This window comes from Aspergillus vadensis (genome assembly GCF_003184925.1).
Source record: "Aspergillus vadensis CBS 113365 unplaced genomic scaffold BO88scaffold_1, whole genome shotgun sequence".
NCBI classification, from domain to species: domain Eukaryota; kingdom Fungi; phylum Ascomycota; class Eurotiomycetes; order Eurotiales; family Aspergillaceae; genus Aspergillus; species Aspergillus vadensis.
Genome location: NW_020292039.1, coordinates 2190764 through 2214970, shown reverse-complemented (window position 1 = coordinate 2214970; position 24207 = coordinate 2190764). Strand labels below are relative to the sequence as shown.

At 51.5% G+C, this 24207-nt stretch overlaps 9 protein-coding genes across 9 annotated transcripts; 5 read left to right on the top strand and 4 right to left on the bottom strand.

Moving 5' to 3' along the window:
- Nucleotides 1-2199: 2199 nt before the first annotated feature.
- On the top strand, nt 2200-6302 carry BO88DRAFT_328340 (DUF580-domain-containing protein; the record flags this gene model as incomplete). The annotated part of the gene is made up of 4 exons (XM_025702554.1): nt 2200-4133; nt 4267-4325; nt 4551-4897; nt 4950-6302. 4 exons carry the CDS (start codon nt 2200-2202, stop codon nt 6300-6302), a joined length of 3693 nt encoding a protein of 1230 aa, XP_025568579.1.
- A 159-nt stretch (nt 6303-6461) lies between these two features.
- On the bottom strand, nt 6462-7829 carry BO88DRAFT_483797 (extracellular serine rich protein; the record flags this gene model as incomplete). The annotated part of the gene is made up of 3 exons (XM_025712243.1): nt 7640-7829; nt 7419-7554; nt 6462-7360 (listed from the first exon to the last, which is right to left on the bottom strand). The coding sequence occupies exons 1-3, from the start codon at nt 7727-7729 to the stop codon at nt 6462-6464; spliced, it is 1125 nt and encodes a 374-aa protein (XP_025568578.1). The 5' UTR covers nt 7730-7829.
- Nucleotides 7830-8383: 554 nt separating this feature from the next.
- Nucleotides 8384-10371, bottom strand: BO88DRAFT_460477 (uncharacterized protein; the record flags this gene model as incomplete). Its single annotated transcript, XM_025711114.1, has 2 exons — nt 8384-9642; nt 9689-10371. 2 exons carry the CDS (start codon nt 10369-10371, stop codon nt 8472-8474), a joined length of 1854 nt encoding a protein of 617 aa, XP_025568577.1. The 3' UTR covers nt 8384-8471.
- Nucleotides 10372-10977: 606 nt separating this feature from the next.
- BO88DRAFT_355450 (bifunctional AAA family ATPase chaperone/translocase BCS1) lies at nt 10978-13041 on the bottom strand. Its single transcript, XM_025703704.1, has 2 exons — nt 12492-13041; nt 10978-12431 (listed from the first exon to the last, which is right to left on the bottom strand). Exons 1-2 carry the CDS (start codon nt 12642-12644, stop codon nt 11091-11093), a joined length of 1494 nt encoding a protein of 497 aa, XP_025568576.1. The 5' UTR covers nt 12645-13041; the 3' UTR covers nt 10978-11090.
- Nucleotides 13042-13220: 179 nt separating this feature from the next.
- On the top strand, nt 13221-14678 carry BO88DRAFT_327828 (putative Zn-dependent hydrolase/oxidoreductase family protein; the record flags this gene model as incomplete). The annotated part of the gene is made up of 4 exons (XM_025702526.1): nt 13221-13444; nt 13506-13550; nt 13609-14244; nt 14300-14678. The coding sequence occupies 4 exons, from the start codon at nt 13221-13223 to the stop codon at nt 14676-14678; spliced, it is 1284 nt and encodes a 427-aa protein (XP_025568575.1).
- Nucleotides 14679-15362: 684 nt separating this feature from the next.
- BO88DRAFT_421130 (uncharacterized protein) lies at nt 15363-16097 on the top strand (the record flags this gene model as incomplete). Its single annotated transcript, XM_025708486.1, has 1 exon — nt 15363-16097. The coding sequence occupies one exon, from the start codon at nt 15363-15365 to the stop codon at nt 16095-16097; it is 735 nt and encodes a 244-aa protein (XP_025568574.1).
- A 511-nt stretch (nt 16098-16608) lies between these two features.
- Nucleotides 16609-18547, top strand: BO88DRAFT_448579 (chaperonin-containing T-complex subunit CCT3; the record flags this gene model as incomplete). The annotated part of the gene is made up of 6 exons (XM_025710439.1): nt 16609-16633; nt 16697-16763; nt 16832-17040; nt 17119-17709; nt 17761-18398; nt 18452-18547. 6 exons carry the CDS (start codon nt 16609-16611, stop codon nt 18545-18547), a joined length of 1626 nt encoding a protein of 541 aa, XP_025568573.1.
- Nucleotides 18548-18588: 41 nt separating this feature from the next.
- Nucleotides 18589-19448, bottom strand: BO88DRAFT_400453 (PRKRIP1 family protein). Its single transcript, XM_025705577.1, has one exon. It carries the CDS (start codon nt 19333-19335, stop codon nt 18727-18729), a length of 609 nt encoding a protein of 202 aa, XP_025568572.1. The 5' UTR covers nt 19336-19448; the 3' UTR covers nt 18589-18726.
- Nucleotides 19449-19885: 437 nt separating this feature from the next.
- BO88DRAFT_440152 (ubiquitin-conjugating enzyme E2) lies at nt 19886-23678 on the top strand (the record flags this gene model as incomplete). Its single annotated transcript, XM_025709763.1, has 10 exons — nt 19886-20087; nt 20149-20208; nt 20271-20285; nt 20356-20448; nt 20509-20544; nt 20575-20655; nt 20689-22387; nt 22550-22776; nt 22854-23235; nt 23293-23678. The coding sequence occupies exons 1-10, from the start codon at nt 20031-20033 to the stop codon at nt 23676-23678; spliced, it is 3036 nt and encodes a 1011-aa protein (XP_025568571.1). The 5' UTR covers nt 19886-20030.
- Nucleotides 23679-24207: the final 529 nt, after the last annotated feature.

Below are 24207 nucleotides of genomic sequence, written 5' to 3'. Positions count from 1 at the left end.
GAAGCAATATCCATGGTGCCTTGAAGCATCAAACTTAATCAAATTGGGTTTAGGGAAAAGTTCCCGAAGCAGTAGGAAGTGGTGGGGCACGGCAGCATCACGGGACGATCGATCCCCGCTAGAATCATGTGACGGAATAATGCTGTTCAAGCTCACTCAGCGATGGCGGTTAATAATCATCGTGCTCGACATCAGTTTGGGGGGAGGGGAGGGGAAGATCGGAAAGATAGCATCCGGTCTTAGTTCGGGAAGGGCAAACAAACCTGGGTGGGCCTCAAACCAGAGAGCCAGAAGGGATAAAACAGTTTGTTCGACAACAGACTATCAAAAAGGGCAAGCAGCTGTCGAGCGAATCGAACCTTGGCGCTTCGGCGGGTGGGACCCGACTAGGGGCAGCTGAAACCGACTCCGCCCGGTACGTTCGTATTGTGTCAAACCGGTTTTTCGCTTTCCGTACCAAGGAAGTTGCCAACGTTCGTCGTCATAATTCCCACCATTGGGAATGACCTGCTGGAGTTATCTGGCAGTTGGTAAATGAGCATCATCAACTGTTATGCCATCCAGGCAACCTGTCTGGACGATCGCTTCTTCATCCAACGGCAGATATGCAATGCATCCAGCCGGTCTCCAGACGGCTCGGGGCGGACCCTCCAAACTGCAAACTGCGAGGGATGTGGTTGGCGCAGCTCATAAGACAGAGATGTCCAGCGTCTCCCCCATCCCCATACATAACGTCACCGCGGATGCAGCTTCTATGGAGAAACATGTATGTAGGAGTGACCTATCATGATTGAAAAGTACTATGCAACAAGGCGACGAAATAGGCACCTTGTAGATGATAGATGGATGGAAATTGTTGAGACTGCGCGAGACTCTGCAGACTGCCTGACTTCTTTGAGATCGCCCCTGCAACCGTTGTGTAACCCGTCTCGGGGTGAAGAGGAACGTAAAGCCATTGTGAAGTCTACAGGCTGCATTGGCGTACTTTTTCTACATGGCACCACATTCCGAGGTCATGCGCAAGTGCCTCGACTGATTGCACTAGACATATACAGAATCATCAACCTCAAACGCCGTTGGTGAGACTGATCTCATCCTGGCGTCAGACTGAAACCCATCGTGTACCAAGTAAAAAAACCAAACCAGTTGTATTCAGAATACGGTACCTGAAATTAGCTGTGAAATTAGCACGGCAAGGCGTTTAGCTTACCGGACAGGGTCCGTAATAACCGGATGGATTTTAATTTTCAACTTCACGACTTCGCTGGAAATCGTACGCGCTAGACTCGATCGAGGCCCGCAGCGATTTTCCCCTTTTCCCTTTCGGCTCTCGCTTTTTATTCTTCGTCGTCGTCGTTCACCTCCTCTTTTTCTGACTCTCTCTTCTCGCTCTTGTTTTACGTCGTGAGATGAAGTCTCGGATTGATCCTCTGGCAGGTTCGTGAGACTCGGTTGATGGACTGCTGCATCGCGCGCTGCCGGGGCGACTATTAACTTGGCTTGCACTTTTCTTTTCCATCCGCTCGTTTCACTTCGCGCCTGACGGGGCAGCTCGACCGCTTGACCGGTCTCTTCACTCGTTCACCACTGCCCTGCAGTCTTTCTCTACGCGCTTACTCTATTCTCGTTGCTTTTTTCCTCCTCTTCAACTCGCCTCCCTTTGCCTCTTCACCCATCCTTATCAACTATCGCCCGTCCGCCCGCCCCTGAAATCAGTCCTCGACTGCGTCTTTCCATTCTACACTCACCAACCAATGTCCAGCGGGAACTGGGATCTATCATCTCGTGGCCATGGTCACAGGAAATGGAGACTTTCGATATCCGCCCCTTGCAGGCGCGCATGATATCCCCAGCCGACGCAGGATCCCGAACCCTCCCCGCCTAGATCCGTTGAGACTTAATCCTCCCTTTCCACGCCCCTCGACCGCCGACGGCGTTCGCCCTCCTCCCTCTCAGCGCCCCCCCGTGCCTTCCCCGCGACTGCACCCTGCACAGGTGGCTGCTGTTGATCCATCATGGCGCTCCCCTTCGCCTCAACCCAGAGATGATGACTATTTCGTCCCCCGCAAGCCCGCCCTCCGTACGCCAACATTCCCGGTATCACCAGGTCCTCGTCCGGGATATCCTCCCAGAGAGACTGAGTTCGATCGTCCACCGCCCCGGAAGCTTCCGCCAGGCGCACCAGGATTGCGCATCTCCATGTCTACCTCCAAACTGCACAATCGACGCCAACGGCCCCCTCGGTCACGAGAACGGTACCCAGATGATGCGTATGGCTTGGCATTGCCTCGCGTCGCGCCTCCGGGGAGCTATGCAGACGCACATGGAGATGATGCACTGCGATCTAGTGTCAACTCCGCCATGACATCGCGATCCAGCATCGAGCAAGCCAGCGGAACTGAGCGCAGTAGTGTTCTCACCAAGAGTAGTTCGATTACCGACCTGTCCCCTGACACGCCCGATGGACCTTGTGAAAAAGATGGGGGCATGAGTGTGGAAGATGCCATTTCCATGTACCTTGACGGTTTCAGTGATGTGACGGAAGAACCTGGAACGCCAGATATATATGACGACGAGAAAGTAAGACCGTGGAGCCCGTGTCCGCCCACGGAATATACGCTCGATGATGGTCACACTTCTGATGAGCATTCGCCCGATATGGATCCTACTGAGGATCTTCCGCCTGTACCACCGCTCCCTGAACTGAGTGCCCCTGTACGAGGGCCACTAAGCGATCGCCATGATGGAGAGGAAGTCCCACATGAAGAGCCACCCGTTGAGACACCATTAAAATCACCCGGAGTCGAGCGTCAAGAAAGAAAGGTCGTGCTGCCCGGAGTGGTGCCTCCGCCTCTCCTGTTGGGAACGGACGCGCGCGATCGCTACGGGTTCCGAAAGGCTACCCATCATGTGACGCTTGCCCAGTGGGAGGCGTGGAACAGCTCATACTCCGACTTTGCCGCGACCCAGCGAATCAAGTGGGTGGAACTGCTCCGCCAGAATCGGCTGCCGATCACAGATCCGATCTCCTTCCCGCCAAAATCAAACAAAGTCAAAAAGTTTGTGCGCAAGGGAATTCCTTCGGAGTATCGAGGAGCCGCATGGTTCTTCTACGCTGGCGGGTATGAGCATCTGAACCGGAATCCCGGGCTCTACGACCAGCTTGTCCGGCAGGCCATGGATTCCCCAAGCAATGACGACAAGGAACACATTGAACGCGACTTACATCGGACGTTTCCGGATAACATCCACTTCAAGCCTGAATCGGTCGAACAATACGGAGGCTCCAGCGCTGGCGCTGGAAGCAGCAACCCGAAACACGAGTCCGTGACGGTTGAGACAGAGATGATCCAGTCGCTCCGGCGCGTGCTGTATGCATTCGCCGTGCACAATCCCCAGATCGGATATACGCAGTCGCTAAACTTTATCACGGGGTTGTTGCTGCTGTTCATGCCGGAGGAGAAGGCGTTTTGGATGCTGCACATTATCAGCTCGGTGTATCTCCCAAGCACACACGAGATCAGCTTGGAGGGCGCTAACATCGACCTGTGGATTCTCATGGTGCTGCTCAAGGAGACGTCGCCACATGTGTACAACAAAATTGCTGGCGGGCTCGGTGGCGGCTCGCGGGCGCCCGCGCTGACGGTGACGTCGCGGCTGCCGGACATCACGCTGGGGCTGACGAACTGGCTGATGTCGGTGTTCATCGGGACGTTGCCCCTGGAGACCACACTGCGGGTGTGGGATGTCTTCTTCTACGAAGGGTCCAAGACGTTCTTCCGCGTGTCACTGGCCATCTTCAAGTCGTGCGAGCGAGAGATCATGGCAGTGTCGGATCCAATGGAGGTATTCCAGGTGGTGCAGACAGTGCCGAAGAAGCTGCTGGACGCCAATACTCTGATGGACGACTGTTTCGTGCGACGACATCGGGTTGGACAAGGCCGCATTGACGAGCTGCGCGCCGCGCGACGGGCAGCAGTTCGACACGAGAACATGCGGCGGTCGCGGGCGTGGAACAAAGGGCAGATCCAGGCAGCGACAGACGAGTGGCCAGGACGATCGCGAACACCTATCCCAGGCATCGAGCGCAAGATCGGGGATTCGTGGCGACACATGCGGAACCATGCATTTCGGTAGGAGCTGAGGAGTGATGGTTGGCTTTTATTGATACCCCCAAGCAGCTTTATTGTATTTGAACCGGTCAGTCCGCCGTTTACCTGGTCCGGACTATCTATTTGTACTCTGCGACCTCTTTAATCCTAATAGACTCGCGGGTTTCAGGGCGCAGGCCGGATGGACTGACGACATGCCTGACGATGTTACATGTACATACTGCATATTAGCTTAGATATGAGTGGCATTGATTCACATATTACATTTCCTAATTTTTCAATTATTTACACTCATTTGAGGTAACTTCAGGGAGAGGAATTAAGTTTGAGGATCCGTGGGAAGCCAACACAGCGGCCGGTCGATCCCGCCTCGATGACGCGCTCGAGCTGCAGTGCAACCCTCTCCTGCCCGGATTGTGACGTTGACTTTCACTCCAGATAATGAGGTGTTTTTCACCTCTGAATTCTCTCCTTTTCTGCATCCACAACACGCAGTCATGAGTGGCCAGGCATCCAGCTATTACAACGCTAACCAGAGCTTTGGCGATCAGCCTCAGCCTCAGCCACCGCAGCAGCAACAACAATATGACTACTACAACTATAACCAAGCTCCCCAGCCAGCACCCAACCAACACAATGGCGGCGATTATCGAGGACCTGAACCAAAACCTCCTCAGGGACCCCCTCAGGGACCTCCACCAACCTACAATCAAGCCGTGTATGGGTTTGACGAAGCTTTCCAAGTCGAGCGACCCAAATACAATGACATCTGGGCGGGACTTTTAGTAGGATAACCCGATACTTCTATACAAAGCTTCACCACTAAACTGCTGGCAGTTCATCGCCGTCTTCCTCGGCTACGTGGCCGTGTCCGGCGTGACTATCCATCGCTATGCGAAATACAAAGGCTTCAGTGGCGGCGGCATCTATGATGCAACCAACGACTTTTCCCTCAACACCAACACCCTCGTGCTCTTCATCTTCGTCCTCTGCGTGGCTCTCGCCTTCTCGTATGCCTACTTCCTCGGTGCGCGGTACTTTTCCAAGCTCTTCATCTGGGTCACGGGCATCCTGAACATCGTCTTCGCCCTCGCCACGGGCATCTACTACATCGTCCGCGGACAATATGGCGGCGGCATCGTCTTCCTCATTTTCGGCGTCTTCGCCATCGTCTGCTTCATCAGCTGGATTCCCCGCATCCCCTTCACAGCCTACATGATGGAGGTCTCCATCGACGTCTCGCGCCAATACGGCCACATGTTCCTGGTGAGCACCATCGGCGGCTTAGTGGCCGTCGCCTTCGCCGCCTGGTTCTCCGTTACGCTTGTCTCCATCTACGTCGCCTACGAGCCCGACAGCACCGGCGTCAACCCGGCCTGCTCCAACGGCTCCGGCGGCTGCAGCACCGCCCGCGTTATCGGTCTAGTCGTCTACGTCACCTTCGCCATGTACTGGTTTAGCGAATGGCTCAAGAACACCGTGCACACCACCATCGCAGGCGTTTACGGCTCCTGGTACTTCTTCGCCAACTCACCCCAGGGCATGCCGCACGGTGCAACACGCGGCGCCTTCCGGCGCGCCACCACCTACTCTTTCGGCAGCATCAGCTTCGGCTCGCTCATCCTCGCCGTGATCCAAATGCTCCGGCAGGCGTGCTCCATCGCCCAGCAGCAGGAAGCCGCTCAAGGCAGTATTATTGGCAGCATTGGGTTCTGGGTCCTGGGCTGTTTCATCTCCTTGCTTGATTGGCTCGTCACGTTCTTCAACCGCTACGCTTTCTGCCATATTGCCCTGTACGGAAAAGCCTACATCCCCTCTGCCAAGGATACGTGGAAAATGATGAAGGACCGTGGCGTGGATGCACTGGTCAATGATTGTCTGGTGGGGCCGGTGATAACGATGGGGTCGGTGTTCGTGTCGTACGTGTGTGCGCTACTGGCATATCTGTACCTCCAGTTCACGAACCCGGGGTATAACCAAGGAGGCGATTTCACGGCGGTCATTATGGCGTTTGCGTTTGTCATTGGATTGCAGATCTGTCAGATCTTTATGACGCCGGTGAGTAGTGGCATTGAAACGATCTTTGCTGCTATGGCGTGGGATCCGCAGGTCCTGGTGCATGATCATTCCGAGATGTATTATCGGTTGGTGCAGTTGTATCCGAAGGTGCAGCAGGCGATTCATGCATGAATAGCAGTGAGGATTTCGTGTTTCTAATAGTATCAGCTCCAATTCAGATATAAAGAGTGACTACACTAAATCATACTACATATCATACTCATATTCATAACATAATCCACCACCCCTTTCCCCCTCTATCTTCCCCAATACATTCATGAAATAAAGAAATCAAAGAACCAAAACCACACCGACAATCCCCACCGCAACCCCCATCAACAATCCCCCAACTCCCCCTCCTCCTCCTACCCTACTCGCACCCCCCTCAAACAACGCCCCAGTCCCATTATTCACATTATTCACCCCATCAACCCGACTCGCATCCACCCCACTAGGCATCGACATCACCACCGACGACGACGATACCACCGCCCCTGACGTCTCCGCCGCCTGCGTTCCAAACAGCCTTGCTGATGTACCAGTAGGAGCAGCAGCAGCAGTTCCACTCTCCATTCTCAACTCCGAGGCATGCGCATCGCCAGTAGGGGCCGCATGCTCACACGCACAGTCCGTCACTGTCTCCGTGTACATCTTGTATACTACGTTTGGGTTCGTGGCGTCTGTCATGTGCACCCCGTGATGCTCGGTTATGGTGGCCGGTGCTTCGATGCGCGCTTCGGAGGTCTTGGTTTCGGTTTTGGTTTTGGTGGTCGCTTCGATGCGGTCTTCTGAGGAGTCGTTGTCCGTTGTGTCGGGGTTGGATGGGGTGTCCGCGGATGGCTCGTCGGCGTTGGGGTCTGGGGTGGATGGTGCGTATGCGCGCTTTGAGGCCTTGTAGTTTGAGTGCTTGGGTGTGAATATGTTGCCGCTGTTGCCGTTGCCGTTGCCATTGCCATTTCCATTGCCGTTTCCATTCCCGTTACCATTACCGTTGCCATTACCGTTGCCATTACCGTTGCCATTACCGTTGCCATTTCCATTGCCATTGTTATTGCCATTACCGTTGCCATTGCCATCCGTACTGGCACTAGAGCCGGTTGTATCAACCCGCATCATGGGACTACTGCCCTTGCGAGCGTCAATGGGGACGTCGGTGTCGCTGCATACGTAGTCGGGGATGTTGGATGGCGCTATCATCATCTTGAATTAGCATAATTATAGAATATAAAGGGGGGGGATTCGACGTACAAACACCCTCACTCGCACAACTCTCCAAAGTCTTCCGACCCAGTGAGGACGGATCAAACGGTGCATTGCAAAAGCAGTCTAGTACCGAGGGGGAGGTACAATCTGCGCTGCGGGGGTAGGTTTCTGCGATGGAGGACTATTGTCCATTCATTCATGTATTAGTCCCATGTACATAAGTAAGAGGGAGAATGGGTAAGTGATGGTGATGGGAATATACATACCGCGCATTGCAAATACCCCAAGTCTCCATTAGTAGTGGTAGATGTAGCTGCAGCGAGGGAGAGGGTGGATAAGAAGAGGAGTTTATGCATCCTGATGTTGTCGTTATTATTCTTCAGTAGTCGTATTCTTGGTGTCGAGTTGGTCGCTGGTTGTTGGTCGTTGAGATAGGTCAAGTTACCCCGTGTCTCATACTCTCTCTATATATCTAAGACATTTTATTAGGCACGGAGTATCAATTATTTAGTAGGTGGGTAGGTATAAGGGTGGCAACTGGCAACATCCCTTGAATTCCAGTCCTGAGGCAATGATATCGGGGAAAATTGTGTGTCGAATGATCGATGGAGTGGTGGAAGGTTTGGTCTGGAATGTGAGTTGGGTATGTATGAATGTATCATGTTGATATTTTTTTTTTTTTGATACACGGTACGGGAGGGAGGGAGGTATGTTTCGATTTATTGGTGTTTGGTGGTTCGTGTTACTGTTATTATTATCATTATTATTATTTAGACTTCTGTATTGTATGAGTTCTGTTTGATGGGGTTTAAAGAAGTTTGGGTTGGGAAAGGGGGTATAGATTGAGCGTGGATAGTAGAGAGTACTAGCGATATAAGTAACCTGTTGTGATGAGATCAACAAACCCAACAGCATCTTCCATACCCTTCTACCGATCAGCATCTATTCGAATTAACTTTCTACTAACGCTTGACGGGGGCTGGTAGTGGAATTCTTATCACAATTTGGCTCTTGACTTCATCTACAAAATCCCTGCGAGTATCATGACATCAAGGAATGCAATCTACTTCAAACCATAGGTGTATAATCCATCTCATCCTACGAAATATGACTATCAGTGGCACAACATCGAGTCAGGTTCACCACCATCCAAGCAATCCCCTTGACAACCATCGCAAGTCCGTGCACTACCACATTAAATCCCCAGAACAACACCCGCAAGCATCCCCGTGTAATCCGCGGAAGCTCCTCGCCCTTCCGTGAGCCGCCCTGGTATCGCCCGTACTTGTCCATGTCGAACTCTTCTACTATGAATCTTTGGGCCTTTGGCTTCTTGGACCCTTGTTTCCACTTTCGACCATCAGATTTGGGCTGAGATGTTACCTTGGACCACAGCTGGCTACCTTCTTTAGCGTCTTCCCGCTCTGCTAGGGTAGTGATCATCTCCTCTCTAGGGTTTGATAAAAGGGGAGTCGAGAGCCCCTGGTCATACAGCTTGAGTTCCTCAAGAACAGGCCTTGTAGACTCATCAGACACCGCCACAGTCAGTAGCGCAGAAACGAGACAGTCAACAGCATACAACGACGGTATGGTCGAAACAATCGACCCCGTAGCTAGCGACAATGTCATAGTCCTCAGATCCAACGACGCCAAAGGCTCATCGGCATCTGTCAGTGGAAGCGTGGATGTGCGAGGCGTAGCCGCCATGGCACCCGTCTCAACGGCGTTGGTTGGCAGAGGGGTAGTAACCAGAATGGTGGGTGGTTGGCTGCATCCCCCCTCCTTGGACAGACTGGAAACTGTAATGTGTAGGACGCCTGAATACTTCGAGCGTACTGGCGACAAAGGAATGCCAGCAGCACCAACCAGCGCGGGAGGCTGCTGCTTGCACAGCGCGGGGTGGTGAAGCTCGTACACTCGCTTCGATTGGTTCCATAGCAATTTGCAGGATTCCTGAGCTGCTACTCGCTTGAGTGCTTCTCCTTCTGCTTTGGTCGCCTCTATGGGGGAGAGGTGGAGTTCTTCTGCCAGCTCTGTGGCTTGGTCTATCGCTAGGATGGCGGCGAGGCGCGGGAAGAGGATTGAAACCAGGCCATCGCAGGGAGGCTGGCGGCGAGATTTGTCTTCGAGTTTTAGGTTCATTACGGGGACGCTGCTGTCCTGCTTCGATGGGTGTTTTCGGATGATCGATATGTCGTTTGCTGAAGTAGCTCGCAGTGTATAGAACGGTGATTTGGGGTCTCCGAACGAAAGTGTATTGGCGTCGATCCTGTACGGGTCAGATCTGCCATAGTAAATTTAGGGAACGTACATACCGATCAACACACAGATTAAAGGTCCCAGGCAGGCTTTGTGGGCGTTGGCCGTTAGCAATTTCCCATAGACTCTGCAGCTCTTCCTGCGTAGAATATCTCTCCACTGGATCAAGAACACCGGCAGGAAAGTTCAGCACGCTGGCGGGAACTGTCTTGGGTCCAAGGGCGCGATCTATCTCCGGAGGTGGTGTCTCTGTCTCAGACCTGGGTAGTTCCCAGTGAGAATTGAATGAAGGCTCCGGGTAGTAGTGCTGCTGGTTCATCGGAAGGTCGTAGTTATATCGAGGGAATGTAGATTTCATTGGCACCACCGGAGCTGCCGCGGGTGAGCTGCTCTTGAGTGAAGCAGATCTGACCGAATGTGAAGGAGAACCAACTCTCTCTGCCGGCCGCTTGTGGCGGTCATGTCGCAGAGGAGATTTGGACGTCTCACGCTCTCGTATTGTGTCTGGAATGGATACTGTGTTCGACCTGGACATGGCTTTTGGCGGCGGTCTGATACTAGTATGGGTATCCTGAATAAGTTTGAAGATCACAGCTTCTGTAGGACTACTCTTGTCACGTATCTCCTCCATAGGTCGCATCTCTGTATATGTCTTTATGGCTGGCTTTTTCGGGGCTCTTGGCAATTCCTTCGATGGTCTGCTATCCGAGGGTGATGGGAAGAGTTGGAACTGACTCATGGTGATAGACTTGCTTCTCAGTCTTGGAAAAATAAATAAAAGTGTGCTTGAGGCTAAAATCTATTAATCAATTAAGAAAGGAAAGGAAAAGTCAAGAGTGCTTCGGTTTAGCCTTGAAACAACGGTGGTATACTGTGTATATATAAGCTCACCTGTATAGACGCCCACCAACATCAAGCCAAGCTGGCAGGCACGGACCCCGATCTATCCAGAATGATCAAAGCATAGTGCATCGACGGCGGCAAGGGTCCGAACAAGAGAGGCTGCAGTAGCGTGAAGAATATGCACTGTAGAGGAAGAAACCTGATTGCTTGGGTCGGCGCTTAGCCTCGACATCTCGCTGGATCGGACAGCGGGCACGATGTGGCTGGACTCAGCTCGGCGCTTCGGACCATACCAACGATCATGATTCGGCATAGGGAAGCGCTGAAGCTAATAATCAGTAACTGTGACTGGTTAGTGGTCGCGGGGTACGGTGACGAAAGGTGATGAGCTCTATTTCTCTGTTTACTCGAAACATCACCTATCGGTGAAGCACAGTCGGTTACCGAAAAGGGAACAGCCCCAACGATATAGAGATAACAGGGAGATTGACTCCCATAAACGCTCACAACATATTGAGTAGAATTTGTAATGCTAATTCATTGGCCATATTTCACATATACTGGCACTCAACTAATATACATGGCACAGTCTATCATACAGTCTAATTGCTCATACTACATACCCTCATCATGAACACGGAATGTCAACCCCTCGGCCATAGCAATCGCTCCCTCCATATTGCCCTTGTTGTACAGGAACAAGCCCTGCAAAGCAGCAGCGCTGGTGCTCTTCGTCCGATCAGCCTTGAAGCCGTTCTCGTCCTCGATCAGCCCTAATTCCTGTAGCCGATCGAGGAAGACCTGTCGATTGGTACCACTCGGGTCAAGCTCTCCGTAGAACCGGTCCCAGAGGCAGCCGACTTGATAGCGAGTCACTTCGCCCAAACGCACTGTCATGTCCACGCGACCCGGTCGGACTAGCGCCTCGTCAAGCCGTTCAACGTGGTTGGTGGTGAGGAAGATAATCCGTTCCTCGGCGCTTGCAACGCCATCCAGAGCATTCAGAAGACCCGAGAATGTAACATTGGCTCCACGGTAACCATCCTCGTCCGTTTGAGTCCGGCGATTCGAGAACGCAGCATCTACATCCTCGAGCAAAACCAGGGTTCGGTTCGGAACAATCGTCAGAAGGTGATTCAGCCGATCATCCGTCAGTCCCCGTTCGCTGAGGTTCAAAATAGCAATGTCGTAGTCCAATTCGCCCGCCAAGGCTTGGATGAACGAACTCTTACCCGTTCCCGGGGGCCCGTAGAGGAGATAACCACGGCGGTAGGGGATACCTCGGTCGTGATACCATTTGCCACTGCCCACAAAGTCCTGTACATCCTCCACAATTCGCTCTTTGACTCCTTCGTCGAGGATCACCGATTCCAACGGACGCTTCCGGCGCGGCTGTCCAAAAAGCTTCCATTCGGTGCCCCAGCTGTTGTAGATGGATGTCTTGCCTTCGTGAGATTTGGCCGCATACGCATGCGCTTCAGTGAAGAGGTCTTCGAACACATGTCGATGCGAATAAAGCGTGGTCAGAGTGATGGTCTCCCACGGACGGCCCGTGTGTAGGTCCTGGGACTTGGACTCTCGCATCCGGTTGACGAAGATGAACGCGTTCTTGTAGCGCAAAACATGCCTTCCGGGTCCAGGTACCAGCGCGAAATGTGTATGTATCGCCCCATTGCTGTGCTCGACTTTTTGCGTTTGAATCGAGAGGTGGCGCATCCCGGGGGTCAGCCTCTGTAGTATGGACTCCATGAAACCAGACCTGCTGGCAGCGGAGCGGGCCGTATTAAGCTGCGATTGTTGGTATAGTGTCATCCAGTGAAGGAACCACGGGTAAGAGTCGTCCTTGATGCTGATTTCGACGTCGACAAGCATGCGCCGACGGAGGAGTGCGGCGCCATGGCGGAAGCCTTTTTGTGCGAGACTGACTCCGGCTCCCAGACCGGCAAGACCAAATCCCTATGGAGTAAAACTACCTGTTAGCGATTGGGCTTTGCAGCAGACATGGCTCGAACTTACTGCGGTGAAGAAAGGATTGTTGGTTAGCTGAGAGAGAAGGCCTCCGTCGCCTGTAGGCTGCCCCGCTGCTTGGATGGCATCTTTCCGTTGCTGCGCAATCAGATCGCCAGGCGAAGGCAGCCCTGGAGTACTTGATGGTCCATTGGGGTCCATGCCAACAGAAGAACAATCATGCACCGCCACCTACAGTTGTCTGATTCCTTGAGCACATGTCTGCAATTGTTCCTGTCGGGGAGTCGGAGTTATGACGGGCCGAGATCGACTCCGGGTTTCACGGGGCAATCGGAGATGGAGAAGTCCTCCCGTCACTGAGTGCTAAGACCCCTAAAAGGGATGGCCCTGGCTGCGCTGTCTACGCATCCCAGTCCAATAATATCACCCCTTGGATTATCGTACAATAGGCGTCCGTAGACCTATGTAGACTAAGCCATAGATGCCTTCATGAAATGCCACAACAACAACCACCTATAACTTCGAGATGGGCGGAACATCGGGGATGTCATCACTCCGGCCCGGAGATAACGGGCTTTACACCAGTCATCCCCGTCCCTCATTTATATTGACCAAAAGGGTGACTGCGTTGAAACAAAGTCTGACATGGGCTAAAGCATGTTAAGTTATCATATTCTTTGAGATCTATGGGCGGAAGTACCCATTTATCTTCATTGACAAGGCAGCCGCCACCAAGCTTCGTATAAAACCTTCCCCGCCCCTCGATTCTTGAAGACAATGCGAGCATTCCTGCGAGGCGTCTCTTGTTTCCGACAGGGCAGCACTTCTGCACCTAGATTATCATCCCCACAGAGACGCAACATGAGCAAAGCTACTTCCGCAGCTTCAACGTCGGCAGCCCTCTACTCCCTAGCCGTTGTTCTCTCCCCGGCCTCTGAGGGACCTGAGGATGTCAAGGAGAAAGCTCACCATCTCAAAAATGGCTTTCAAAACCCCTGGGAGTATGTCATTTGTAGCTATCGCCAAAAATGATAGTGTCTTGTTACTAATGCATTTCTGCAGCTCATGGCAATCTCCGACAGTTGGTAATGCTCTTCGCATGTGGGGGTAAGTTGCAAGTCCTCTCCTAGATGTTTAGTATACAATCCTGACATCTGCATTGAAGGGGCATCATAACGGGGAAAATCAAGTTTCCGGACGTCACGCCCCCTACAGTGCCTGTTCAGAAGCCCAAGTTTCTGCCTGATCGGGAAACAGCTGGTCTGCGGGCGACATGGCTTGGCCATGCCTGTTACTACGTCGAATTTCCCAATGGCTTACGAGTTCTGTTCGACCCGGTATTCGAGGACCGTTGCTCTCCGTTCTCCTTCATGGGCCCAAAGCGCTTTACAGAGATGCCATGCCGCATCGAGGACATCCCGATTATCGATGCGGTTGTAATCTCCCACAACCATTACGATCATCTCTCTCATCCAACTGTCATGGAAATCTCGCGACGCCATCCCAACTGTCACTTCTTTGCACCCCTTGGCAATAAAGCATGGTTCAGCAGCATCGGGATAGACAAAATGACTGAGCTCGATTGGTGGGACGAGCGAGACATTGTTCTTTCACCCTCGCATGGATCAGTCACCGAGGCCGGTGCCGGTGAGGGCCAGAGTTCAACCCAGTCTAACATCACAGCTCGCATCAGCTGCTTGCCTTCGCAGCATACAAGCAATCGGGGTGTGTTTGATCGATCAAAGACCCTGTGGGCGTCGTGGGGCATCGAAGCCGGAGGTCGGAAGCTGTGGTTTGCAGGGTATGTATAACTGCTGAGTATATGCCTTAAAAATCTAACCAAGATTGTCATATAGAGACACAGGATATCGGAATGTGCCAATGCTTCCTGCCGGTACCGATGATCATGCTCCGGAGTACGATTTCCCCTCATGTCCCGCATTTAAACAAATTGGTCAATTCCGGGGGCCTTTTGACCTCGGATTGATCCCGATTGGCGCCTACTCACCCAGATGGTTCATGAGCCCTATGCATGCGGACCCTGATGATGCAGTGCAAATTTTCCGGGATACCAAATGCAAGAGAGCCATGGCTATTCATTGGGGAACTTGGGTCTTGACAGATGAAGATGTCCTTGAGCCACCAAAGAAATTGAAGGAGGCGCTCACCAAGTATGGCTATCCAGAGGTCGGGGCATTTGACGTTTGTGACATCGGCGAAAGTCGGGAATTCTAATGGTCATGTGCGCCTGGGAAAGTTTGGGGTACTTATTATACTTACTTTAATATTGCTGTACGATAGCTGCATGTTGATCATTGTGCGTGCACCCGGATAGACGCTCACAACTCTATAATCCATACAAATCTTTATTCCCCTCACCGTCTTTTTTTATACATGTGATGAGTCTTTAGATCAACCCTCCGAAATATTCAATGCTCCTATCGAGTGCAAGGCTTCAAAAAGAGGCTCTGACCCATGTGATGGCACGGGCCTATTTACGGAGCGTGCCAGTGAATGACCCTGCACCAACAACGCGTTCAAGGTGCATACGGCGTTTCCCTTATTCTATTACTAGTCCTGGCAAACAAATATGATCGTACCCCCAGACCAGATGACCAATTGCAGCTGTTCTTTAAAAAGCTACTGGAAGCAATGACCCGTTTAGCAGTAAAGGTGACATGGGAATGATCCGCTTCCCGAAAACTGAATCGACGTCCATAGGAGCCATATTCGTCTCAATTTCGCTGAATGACTGAAGGTTTCATCAGCTCGGTCGCCTCTGTCTACCTCACTGAATTCATCCATCACGTACATATATTTTTGGCCCCATCTCACCAACTGCTCAGCCTCTCATTTCCCCGACCAAAACCCCATCTCCAGCGCGTGCTCTCACCACGTCAGCAAACAACTAAAACCATCATGGCTACCATAATGCAGCAAAGCCCACAAGATGCCAGTTATTTCTGGCGAAGCAGTTCAGACACCTGGACGAGCAATCACGTATGGGAACCACAAGAGCGCAGACGCTCCATGGACGACGAAGAGGAAGTACTCTACGAACTCGACGAAGTCGCCCTAGCACAACTACCACTGCACCTCCAACACAACATGCGTCAAATACAGCTGGAACGAATACGCAAACTACTGCACGACCGGGGTCCGGATTCCGGGCTTGACCCCAGACCTGTACACCCTAATCCCTACGCGCAAACCTGGTTCAAGAACATGATGGCGCGACTCTCAGCAGACCAAGAGATGAATGAAGTCCACGAATGGCGCCAGTCGGTGCAGCTTGACGGCGAACCAGACGACACTACCTGGCCTCTGGTTCCACGACAGTTGACTGGCAACAGACAGCACTATGATCGGAGAACCTGGCACTTTGATCATGCGACTTCGGGTGAAAATAGTTTTAACGCTTATTCGACAGGCAGCACACGTGTATGCAGTCTGCATGGACTGGGGGTCAATGAGTTTGGATTCCGCCTATCCGACTCTGGTTCACATGGTAGCAGAGACCAGAAGCAGGAGGTCGGAAAGGTCTCTTCGAAGCCTCGGAAGAGATATTTGTCTCTTATTACGCATATGCGGGCTCATGTGCGTTTTCGGGTACGCAAGAGTGTTCAGAAGCTAAGCAAGCTCCTGAAGAAGTGATCTGATTCCCCAACGTCGGGTTTGTGTCGTTGAATCACTTGAACATTTGGGGAAAAGTTTGGGTTTGTTTTCTTAGGAGTTTGGCGATACGGGGCAAAGGGAATACCTGGATAGCGGGCGTTATGAAGCAACTGTGCAAGATGAGCTTTTTATTTTTTGAATGATATGGATTACTCTATAAGACCCAAAGGAAGAAAGGGCGCGAACTATTCGATTCCATGGCATGCGATGATGCTCTCCGTAGATAGATCAGGGGGAAAAGGATAGCACTAGACCCAAAGCAGAATGGTGGCGGTGAGCTCTTCTTGTCCGCAATCCCACTTCGAAAGGTGCGCTGGAAATTTGATGGGGACGGCGGGCAACAAAACATCTCCAGTTCCCCTCCACGAGCAAAAAGGCCCCTATCTTTGACCGCTTGTCGATCGGCTCCGGAGTTTACTCCATCATTTCCTAGGGACCGTTTGAATTTCTCTCTTCCTTCTCCGACGCAAGTCAACAAACCACCGCCATCATGCAAGCACCGGTGGTGGTGATGAGTATGTCCCAATCGAGGGGGACCGCCCGGGACTTGGCTTCTGATTGCTAACATGGTTCTTTAGACACCAATGCTGGTGAGAGACAGGTTGGTCGTAAAGCCCAGCTGTCTAATATCGCTGCTGCGAAGACGTACGTGATTGATCCCCTCCCACTCTTCCCCGCTTCCGGCACTTCTGACACGGGGCCTGGCATTACAGTGTCGCGGATATTATTCGGTCATGTCTGGGACCTAAGGCTATGCTGAAGATGCTTCTTGACCCCATGGGCGGTATTGTTTTGACGAACGATGGACACGCTATCCTCAGAGAAATCGAGGTGTCGCACCCCGCTGCGAAGAGCATGATCGAGTTGAGTCGGACCCAGGACGAGGAAGTTGGTGATGGAACAACAACTGTTATTATTCTGGGTATGTGCTGGATGATTTGTGCCTATCGCACGATGGACATCATATTCTCCCACCGGATGACTCGCTAACTTGTACTAGCTGGTGAGATGCTCGCTCAGGCCCTCCCCCAGCTCGAACGTAACATTCACCCCGTTGTCATCATCTCGGCTTTCAAGCGTGCTCTGGCCGACGCCCTTGCCATTGTGGAGGAAGTTTCGATACCTGTGGATATTGATGACGACAAGGCTATGTACACCCTCATTCAGTCGTCCATCGGCACGAAGTTCGTTTCCCGGTGGTCGGAGCTCATGTGCAGCCTCGCCCTGAAGGCTGTCCGGACCGTGTCTTTCGATGCTGGTGGTGGAAAGCGGGAGGTCGACATCAAGCGGTACGCTCGTGTCGAGAAGATTCCCGGTGGTCAGATTGAGGACAGTGAGGTTATCGACGGTGTCATGGTCAACAAGGACATCACCCACCCCAAGATGCGGAGGAGGATAGAGAACCCCCGTGTTCTGCTGCTCGACTGCCCGTTGGAATACAAGAAGGGTGAATCGCAGACGAACATTGAGATCACCAAGGAGGACGACTGGAACCGTATCCTGCAGATTGAGGAGGAACAGGTTAAGGCCATGTGCGATGCTATCATCGCCCTCAAGCCTGACGTTGTCATTACGGAGAAGGGTGTTTCAGGTATGGATTGAACTTCTATTTGCAGGCATTCGATTTGCTGACACTTTCCAGACCTTGCCCAGCACTACCTGGTGAAGGCCAACATCACTGCCCTCCGCCGTGTGAGAAAGACCGATAACAACCGTATCGCCAGAGCCACGGGTGCGACCATCGTGAACCGTGTCGACGACCTCCAGGAGTCCGACATTGGAACTCAGTGCGGACTTTTCGAGATCGAGAAGATTGGCGACGAGTACTTCACCTTCCTCAGAAAGTGCCAGAACCCCAAGGCTTGCACTATCCTTCTCCGCGGCCCCTCCAAGGACATCATCAACGAGATCGAGCGGAACCTCCAGGACGCCATGGCCGTTGCCCGGAACGTCATCTTCCACCCCCGTCTTTCCCCCGGTGGTGGTGCCATTGAAATGGCTGTGTCTGTCAGATTGAGCCAGTTGGCCAAGTCCATTGAGGGTGTCCAGCAATGGCCCTACAAGGCTGTTGCCGATGCTATGGAGGTTATCCCCAGAACATTGGCACAGAACGCCGGTGCCAGCCCTATCCGTGTCCTCACCCGCATGAGGGCCAAGCACGTTGAGGGCCAGACCACATGGGGTCTGGACGGTGACTCCGGTGCCTTGGTGGACATGAAGGAGTATGGCGTCTGGGAGCCCGAGGCGGTTAAGCTTCAGAGCATCAAGACCGCTGTCGAGGTAAGCACAAGCACATCCTGCTCTATTCCCACTCAAACTGACTGTCTCTCTAGTCCGCATGCTTGCTCCTCCGTGTCGACGATATCTGCAGTGGCAAGTCTGCTCAGCAGGCCGGTGCCGGTCTCGGTGTCGGTGGTGGAGATGATTAAATCAATTAAGACGAACCGAAATAAAACTGCGTACATAATGCTGCACGATTACCATTTGGACTTCTTGTATGAATATCCTAGACCAAAAATTACAATGGGTATCTTCATATCGTACAATCTCTAGCCTCCGTAGGCCCCGGTTCCTTCGTAGCCCGTATATACTACAACCCCTTCTCCATTCAGTCATCATGAATGATCACTCCGGGCACCTCAGCAACCTCCTCATGACCATTCCCATCCCCACTCTCAGTTCCGTCCTTTTTATCCCCATCAGCACCACCCCCGACCTTCTTTCCCGTCTCATCAACAGCCATCTTATCCCCTCCATTCGACGCACCACCCCCACTGCCACCCTTCTTCCCCTTCTTCGCATTCCTCTTCTCCCTCTTCTTCCGATTCTTCTCCGTCTTCTCTTCATCCTTCCTCCGCGCTTCCTCCCGCTTCTGCTCCCACTCCTTATCCTCCTTCTCCTTGTCGACCTCGCTCTGCATCAGCCGCTGCCGCTCGTACTCCCTCCGCCGACTCGCTTTGTAGACATGGAACTCGCCCGACCCCGCACCAGCAGAGGAACCCTGGACGTTGGCGACAATCTCTGGCGGCGGTGGTAGCGATGTCGAGGTTCGTTGCTTGGAGGGGTCGGGAAGCTTTATTTCTTTTGTGGGGTCGCGGAATAGAGACTCGATTTGCGTGGCGTGTTCGTCGAGTGCTGTTACGGCGCGGCGTTTGGTGGGACGTTTGCTGCGCGGGTCTGCGCTGGTAGGGATTGATTCGGGACCTGGTTCGGACATTTTGGATGCGGTTGTTTGTATAGATAATGGAGTGGGAGGGTAGATTGGCTGCGCTTGTATAGGAGAGATTGGTGGGCCTCTTGGTCTAGAGAGGAGGCTGATGTGAGAGTGTTTGTAGTTTTGTATGAGGAGCCAGTAGTAGTCTAGCTCGAGAATAGCAATTGCCGGGGTGAAGCCTGGGCGGTGAGACGCGCCGTTGGGGTTACTCTTATCGATCGATTGGCCGGGATTGGATCGCGGGCTGGTTCCATCAGCATGAACGCCGATTACTTTCCCAGTCGGGAACTTAGATGTATACACTAACTTGGACATGTGAGGAGTAGCCTGTCGGGTCGCCCATCTTGGTCATAAGGAGAATATATTGCTCCGAGGTTTTTTTGAAGATCATATAAAAGTGGTTATTAGTCTCTCGAACTATCTATATCCTATCAAGTTGAAGTACTTATAATTCTATCGGCCTCTGCATCAGGCCGTGGCACATGACAGACCCTGGCTGTGCTTCTTCCCAGTATTGTTATCATCCTCCGGGATCTCCCACCTTCCCCTCAGACATCCCTCTCTTTTCTTCGGCTCGTATTGCGTGCTCTAGTTAATATCCATCGTCTAATTACTTGTATGAGTATGTGCCTTCAAAACTCGCTTGGAGCTGCGTACATCTCCATCATATCTTACTTCCTACCTTCTACCCCGCCAGCATGAATACGAGTGGCGTCCCCAACGCCCCGAATCCGGGGACTTCACGTACTTCCAAGGTCAGCAATGAGTGGGCTACGAAGACTCCATTACCAGCCCGGACGCCCTAATAATTCATAGTTTGATCTCAACGATGTCTGTTGTTTGAAGTCGAATCCATCATTAACAGGTATTGTTGTAGTATGACTCCCGTTGATAATATTGAAGCATGGGAGTTTTAATTTGCTAATTGACAAGCTTAGAGAACATATCTAGATGTACGTGTCTTCTACGGCCGATAACATCAATGGAACAATAGCTCGAATAGACTGACACGGCATGCCCAAGGTGTATCCGTTGGGACCACCGGAAGATGATTTAATGGTCTCATATACATCAGTGCCACAAGACGTCCTGACTGAGTACTTACAAACCGGTGTGGTAGGTCATCAGGTACCATTAGCCTGAGATACTGTCCACTAAACTCATCTTCTGTAATAGCCACGCAAAGGATATGTCATTGTTCAGTTCAAATGGGTTTCGCAAGGGTGTTCTCTCATCCACGAGGATGATCTCGAACTCCTCGATCGGTACATCAACTTCGGTAGCTATGTCAAAAGAAATGCGGACGACACAATGTGTGGCACGGTCATCGGAGCATCCGCTACATGCACACTCGAGCCGATCGCGTATCGTAAATATGACGAGTCGTTGGGCGAATATGGCTCCGTCGAGTTCAACGAATGGCTCATTCCTTGCAGCCGCAGAAGACCCGGGGCCGATTCTTCGCGTCCTTTGCCAATACATGATGTGCCTTTATCTGAGCTCATGCATCATGAGCCGTTCATGAACGATGACTTGATCATTTACCGTCAGAAGCTGGGAATCATTCGGCAGGTTGACCGGGATGCTATTCTGCGCGTTTCCAACTTGCCTGTCTCGCTTGTTGATCCCAAAGCTCTTGAAGTCCCTTGCCCTTTCGATGACAATGAGCTCATCTGGATGCCCAAGGGCCAGCCATGTAGGGTTGTGGACACTAACTTGCGATACATGGAGCAGGACTACGTGATTCCTGGTCAGTATGTGTGCACGAAATACAAGAATATGCGCGGGATAAACGGGGGTATAGTTCCGAAGGAAGATCCCCATTCCTTTGCCCACGGCCATGTCCTGTCCACGCCAGCTACGGAGTATAAGGTTGAATGGCTTTGTACGAACGTGTTCGGTCTCGGAACATGTGAGATCCCGAATGGAATAGAGACTCTAAGAGCATCTGTCTTGGAACGCGATGCTGTGATATGTGACTTCGAAAATCTTTCGACTGGGGGAACAGTTAAATCGGCCACCTCACTTCAAATCAGTGATATGATACGTTTTCGAGATCCGAAAAGTGCCTTCCAAAAATACTCTTACCAACATATTCCTCCTGAAGAGACTTTTGGATATGATATGAACATGTTTCATATTACGTCAAGAAAGACAGCACTGACTGTCAGATGGTTGGACGGGAGTGTCACCACCGAAGATATAAAATGTCTTCGTTGGGACCCCGGACTTGATGAAAATATATGGCCCGGGAGCATCGTCGTCCTGAAGGATGGGATTGAGACCATGAATTGGCCCGGCTTGGAATCCACACCTGCATATATCCGGGAACTGCCTAGTCATAGAAGACACAGGGAATCAAAAATCCGAGCAAGAACAGTAGGTGTTGTCCAAGCTGTTAACATTCGAGAGCGAATAGTTACCGTCCGGTGGTATAAGGATCCTTATCTTATACTCTTGCATGGCGGGCAGATCCTAGCTTCTCTCTACTCTAAGCTGGGAGAGCTGGGTGATACAATCAGCCAAGTATCTCTGTACGAGCTTGATGTGTTTCCTTGTCTGGAAAGATCACATGGTAATATTGTACTTCTCGCCCCAGACACCATCCATACCTCGGTCTTGACAGAAGGATCACTGAGTGCATACAACGTCGCTGGGCCTTGCACATTTAGTTATACATCGTCATTGTCACTTTCGCAAATGCACTCATATCTCAAGGATATGAGTCTCGCCATGGTTCATTGGGAATGGTTCAAAAGTACGACTACAGTTGACACCTCTCCTCTGCCTCCGAGACATAGTCACCACTATCAGCGTAAGCTCAGTGAAAGATCCACTGCAGACTTCGTCGGTCAGATCATTGCGATTGATGCCAATGGTGAGATTACTGTTCGGCTGGCTGGTACTTGTCGCGACGTCCGCATTCCGTTTGAAAGGATTATGATGATCATGGATGGAGGCTTCATTACTCCACTTGGGGCTCCAGATCTAGGTGATCTATCGACGATGTCAATGAACTCAGCTCATGCATATAAAGAAGGGGGTTCAGGAGATGGTGATGAGGAGGGGCCTTTACTTTTTGATGTTGAAGGAGGGATCTCAAGTGATGATGATGAGGATATGTCGGAGACGACGCTCCAGGAAGCCCTACGCCGATATGCTAATGGTGAAGAAGGTATTTTACTTGATGATGATGATGATGAAGATTGGATTTCAGGTAATGATGAGGAGGAAGAGGAGGAAGCCATCTCAGGTAGTGATGTTGAAGATATGTCGAAGATTAAATGCGCTGTATATCGATACGTCAATTATGGTTCTGCAGATGACGGCTACTCCGAAGATGCAGACATGAAGACGAAGAATGACTCCAGCTTTGATATAAGAGATGCTTCGGATGGAATAGTTGAACAGAGTGAGGAAATGACATTGCCTCCAGGGTTCACCGTATTGGAAGGCGCCCCTCCCTCGGATCATCATTTCATCTCAAGAAACGAGGCGGGGGGCTCGACCTACACACCAAGCGAATCCAGAAAGAATATGACATACTCGGCGAATCGCTTCCCCCCGGGATTTTTGTGCGAGCATGGGAGTCAAGGATGGACCTGCTCAGGGTTTTGTTCATTGGGCCGGAGGGGACCCCATACGAATATGCACCGATCGTGATAGACTTCCATTTCCCAGGGGACTTTCCTAGAAAGCCACCTGAGGCATTCTTTCACTCGTGGAATAGCGGCCAAGGAAGGATCAATCCCAATCTCTACGAAGATGGTAAAATCTGCCTGAGCATTCTAGGAACATGGCCCACTCAGAACCCGGAGGAAATGTGGTCAGCAACCAAGTCCACTGTTCTACAGGTTCTGGTCTCGATTATGGGATTAGTCCTGGTGCAAAGCCCCTTCTACAGTAAGTCGATATCTTGGGCTATGTGTACAACTCCAATATTGGACTAATCGTGTACAGATGAGGCCGGGTATGAAGTTTTTGCTGCGGAGGGCGGTAGGCGAGTCGACTCAGACAAGTATACGGAAAAGACGTTCTTGACTACACGCAGATATATCAAGTATGCCCTAGATCATCAAGTAAGTGGCATGGAGGACATTGTGGCTTGGAACTATTTGCCTAGTCGCTTGAAATCGGAAGACTACAGCAGGCCACTCCTGCTCCGTCGCGCTATCGATACGGCGTTGGCGATGATGAAGCATTACGAGCATACAGGCAGTGGAGAGGAGCGCAGTGCCTCGGCGTTTGTCTCGCGTCTTAGCCTGGGGGCTGTGGTCATGCTGCGAAAGTATGTTACAGAACTTGAGGCTTTGGAAGTAGATGCGACTGCCAAACAAAAGCCTTAACGTTGGATATTTATGCTGTAGACAGCTACAATGCTTCTTTTATGTTGTTGATGGTTCATGAGACTCATTCGTCTTTATTATCGATCAAGTCTATGTTGCATTAGCTCACTTTGACGGAATCTTTGGGGGGTGAGTGGTAAGAAAGCATTCTAATAGTTGGGTCGAAATCACTAAGATCTATGCTACAATTATGCACCACTTGATAAACTTAGAAAGAGTTGAGGTTCAGTATAACGGTATCCTTGACTGGAACTCTGCTAGTAGGACTGAACTATAGCTAGTATTTATCCACAAATCAGGCGCTTAAACGACCATCACGGCATTAGCCTAAAAATACAAAAAGATTGTTGATTGATGAGTATTATATTTTTTTGATGAATTATTGATTAGCAGCAAGCAAGGATCCGACAATAAAATTCGTAGGAGACAAGCAGAAATGATCATGGCAGGAGAAAGCAAAAGCAGCACTGCGGCATTGGTCTTTGGCGTGTTCCGTTGGCAGCAGCGCCAGACCTTCGCTCTTCTTGCG

Excerpts from the sequence above, each read along its gene's own strand:
- BO88DRAFT_355450 (XM_025703704.1), bottom strand. The coding sequence starts at position 12,644 with ATGGACCCCAATGGACCATCAAGTACTCCAGGGCTGCCTTCGCCTGGC. Across the intron at positions 12,432-12,491 it reads ACAATCCTTTCTTCACCGCA|GGATTTGGTCTTGCCGGTCT; the intron begins GTAAGTTCGAGC and ends TTTACTCCATAG.
- BO88DRAFT_400453 (XM_025705577.1), bottom strand. The coding sequence starts at position 19,335 with ATGTCCGAACCAGGTCCCGAATCAATCCCTACCAGCGCAGACCCGCGC.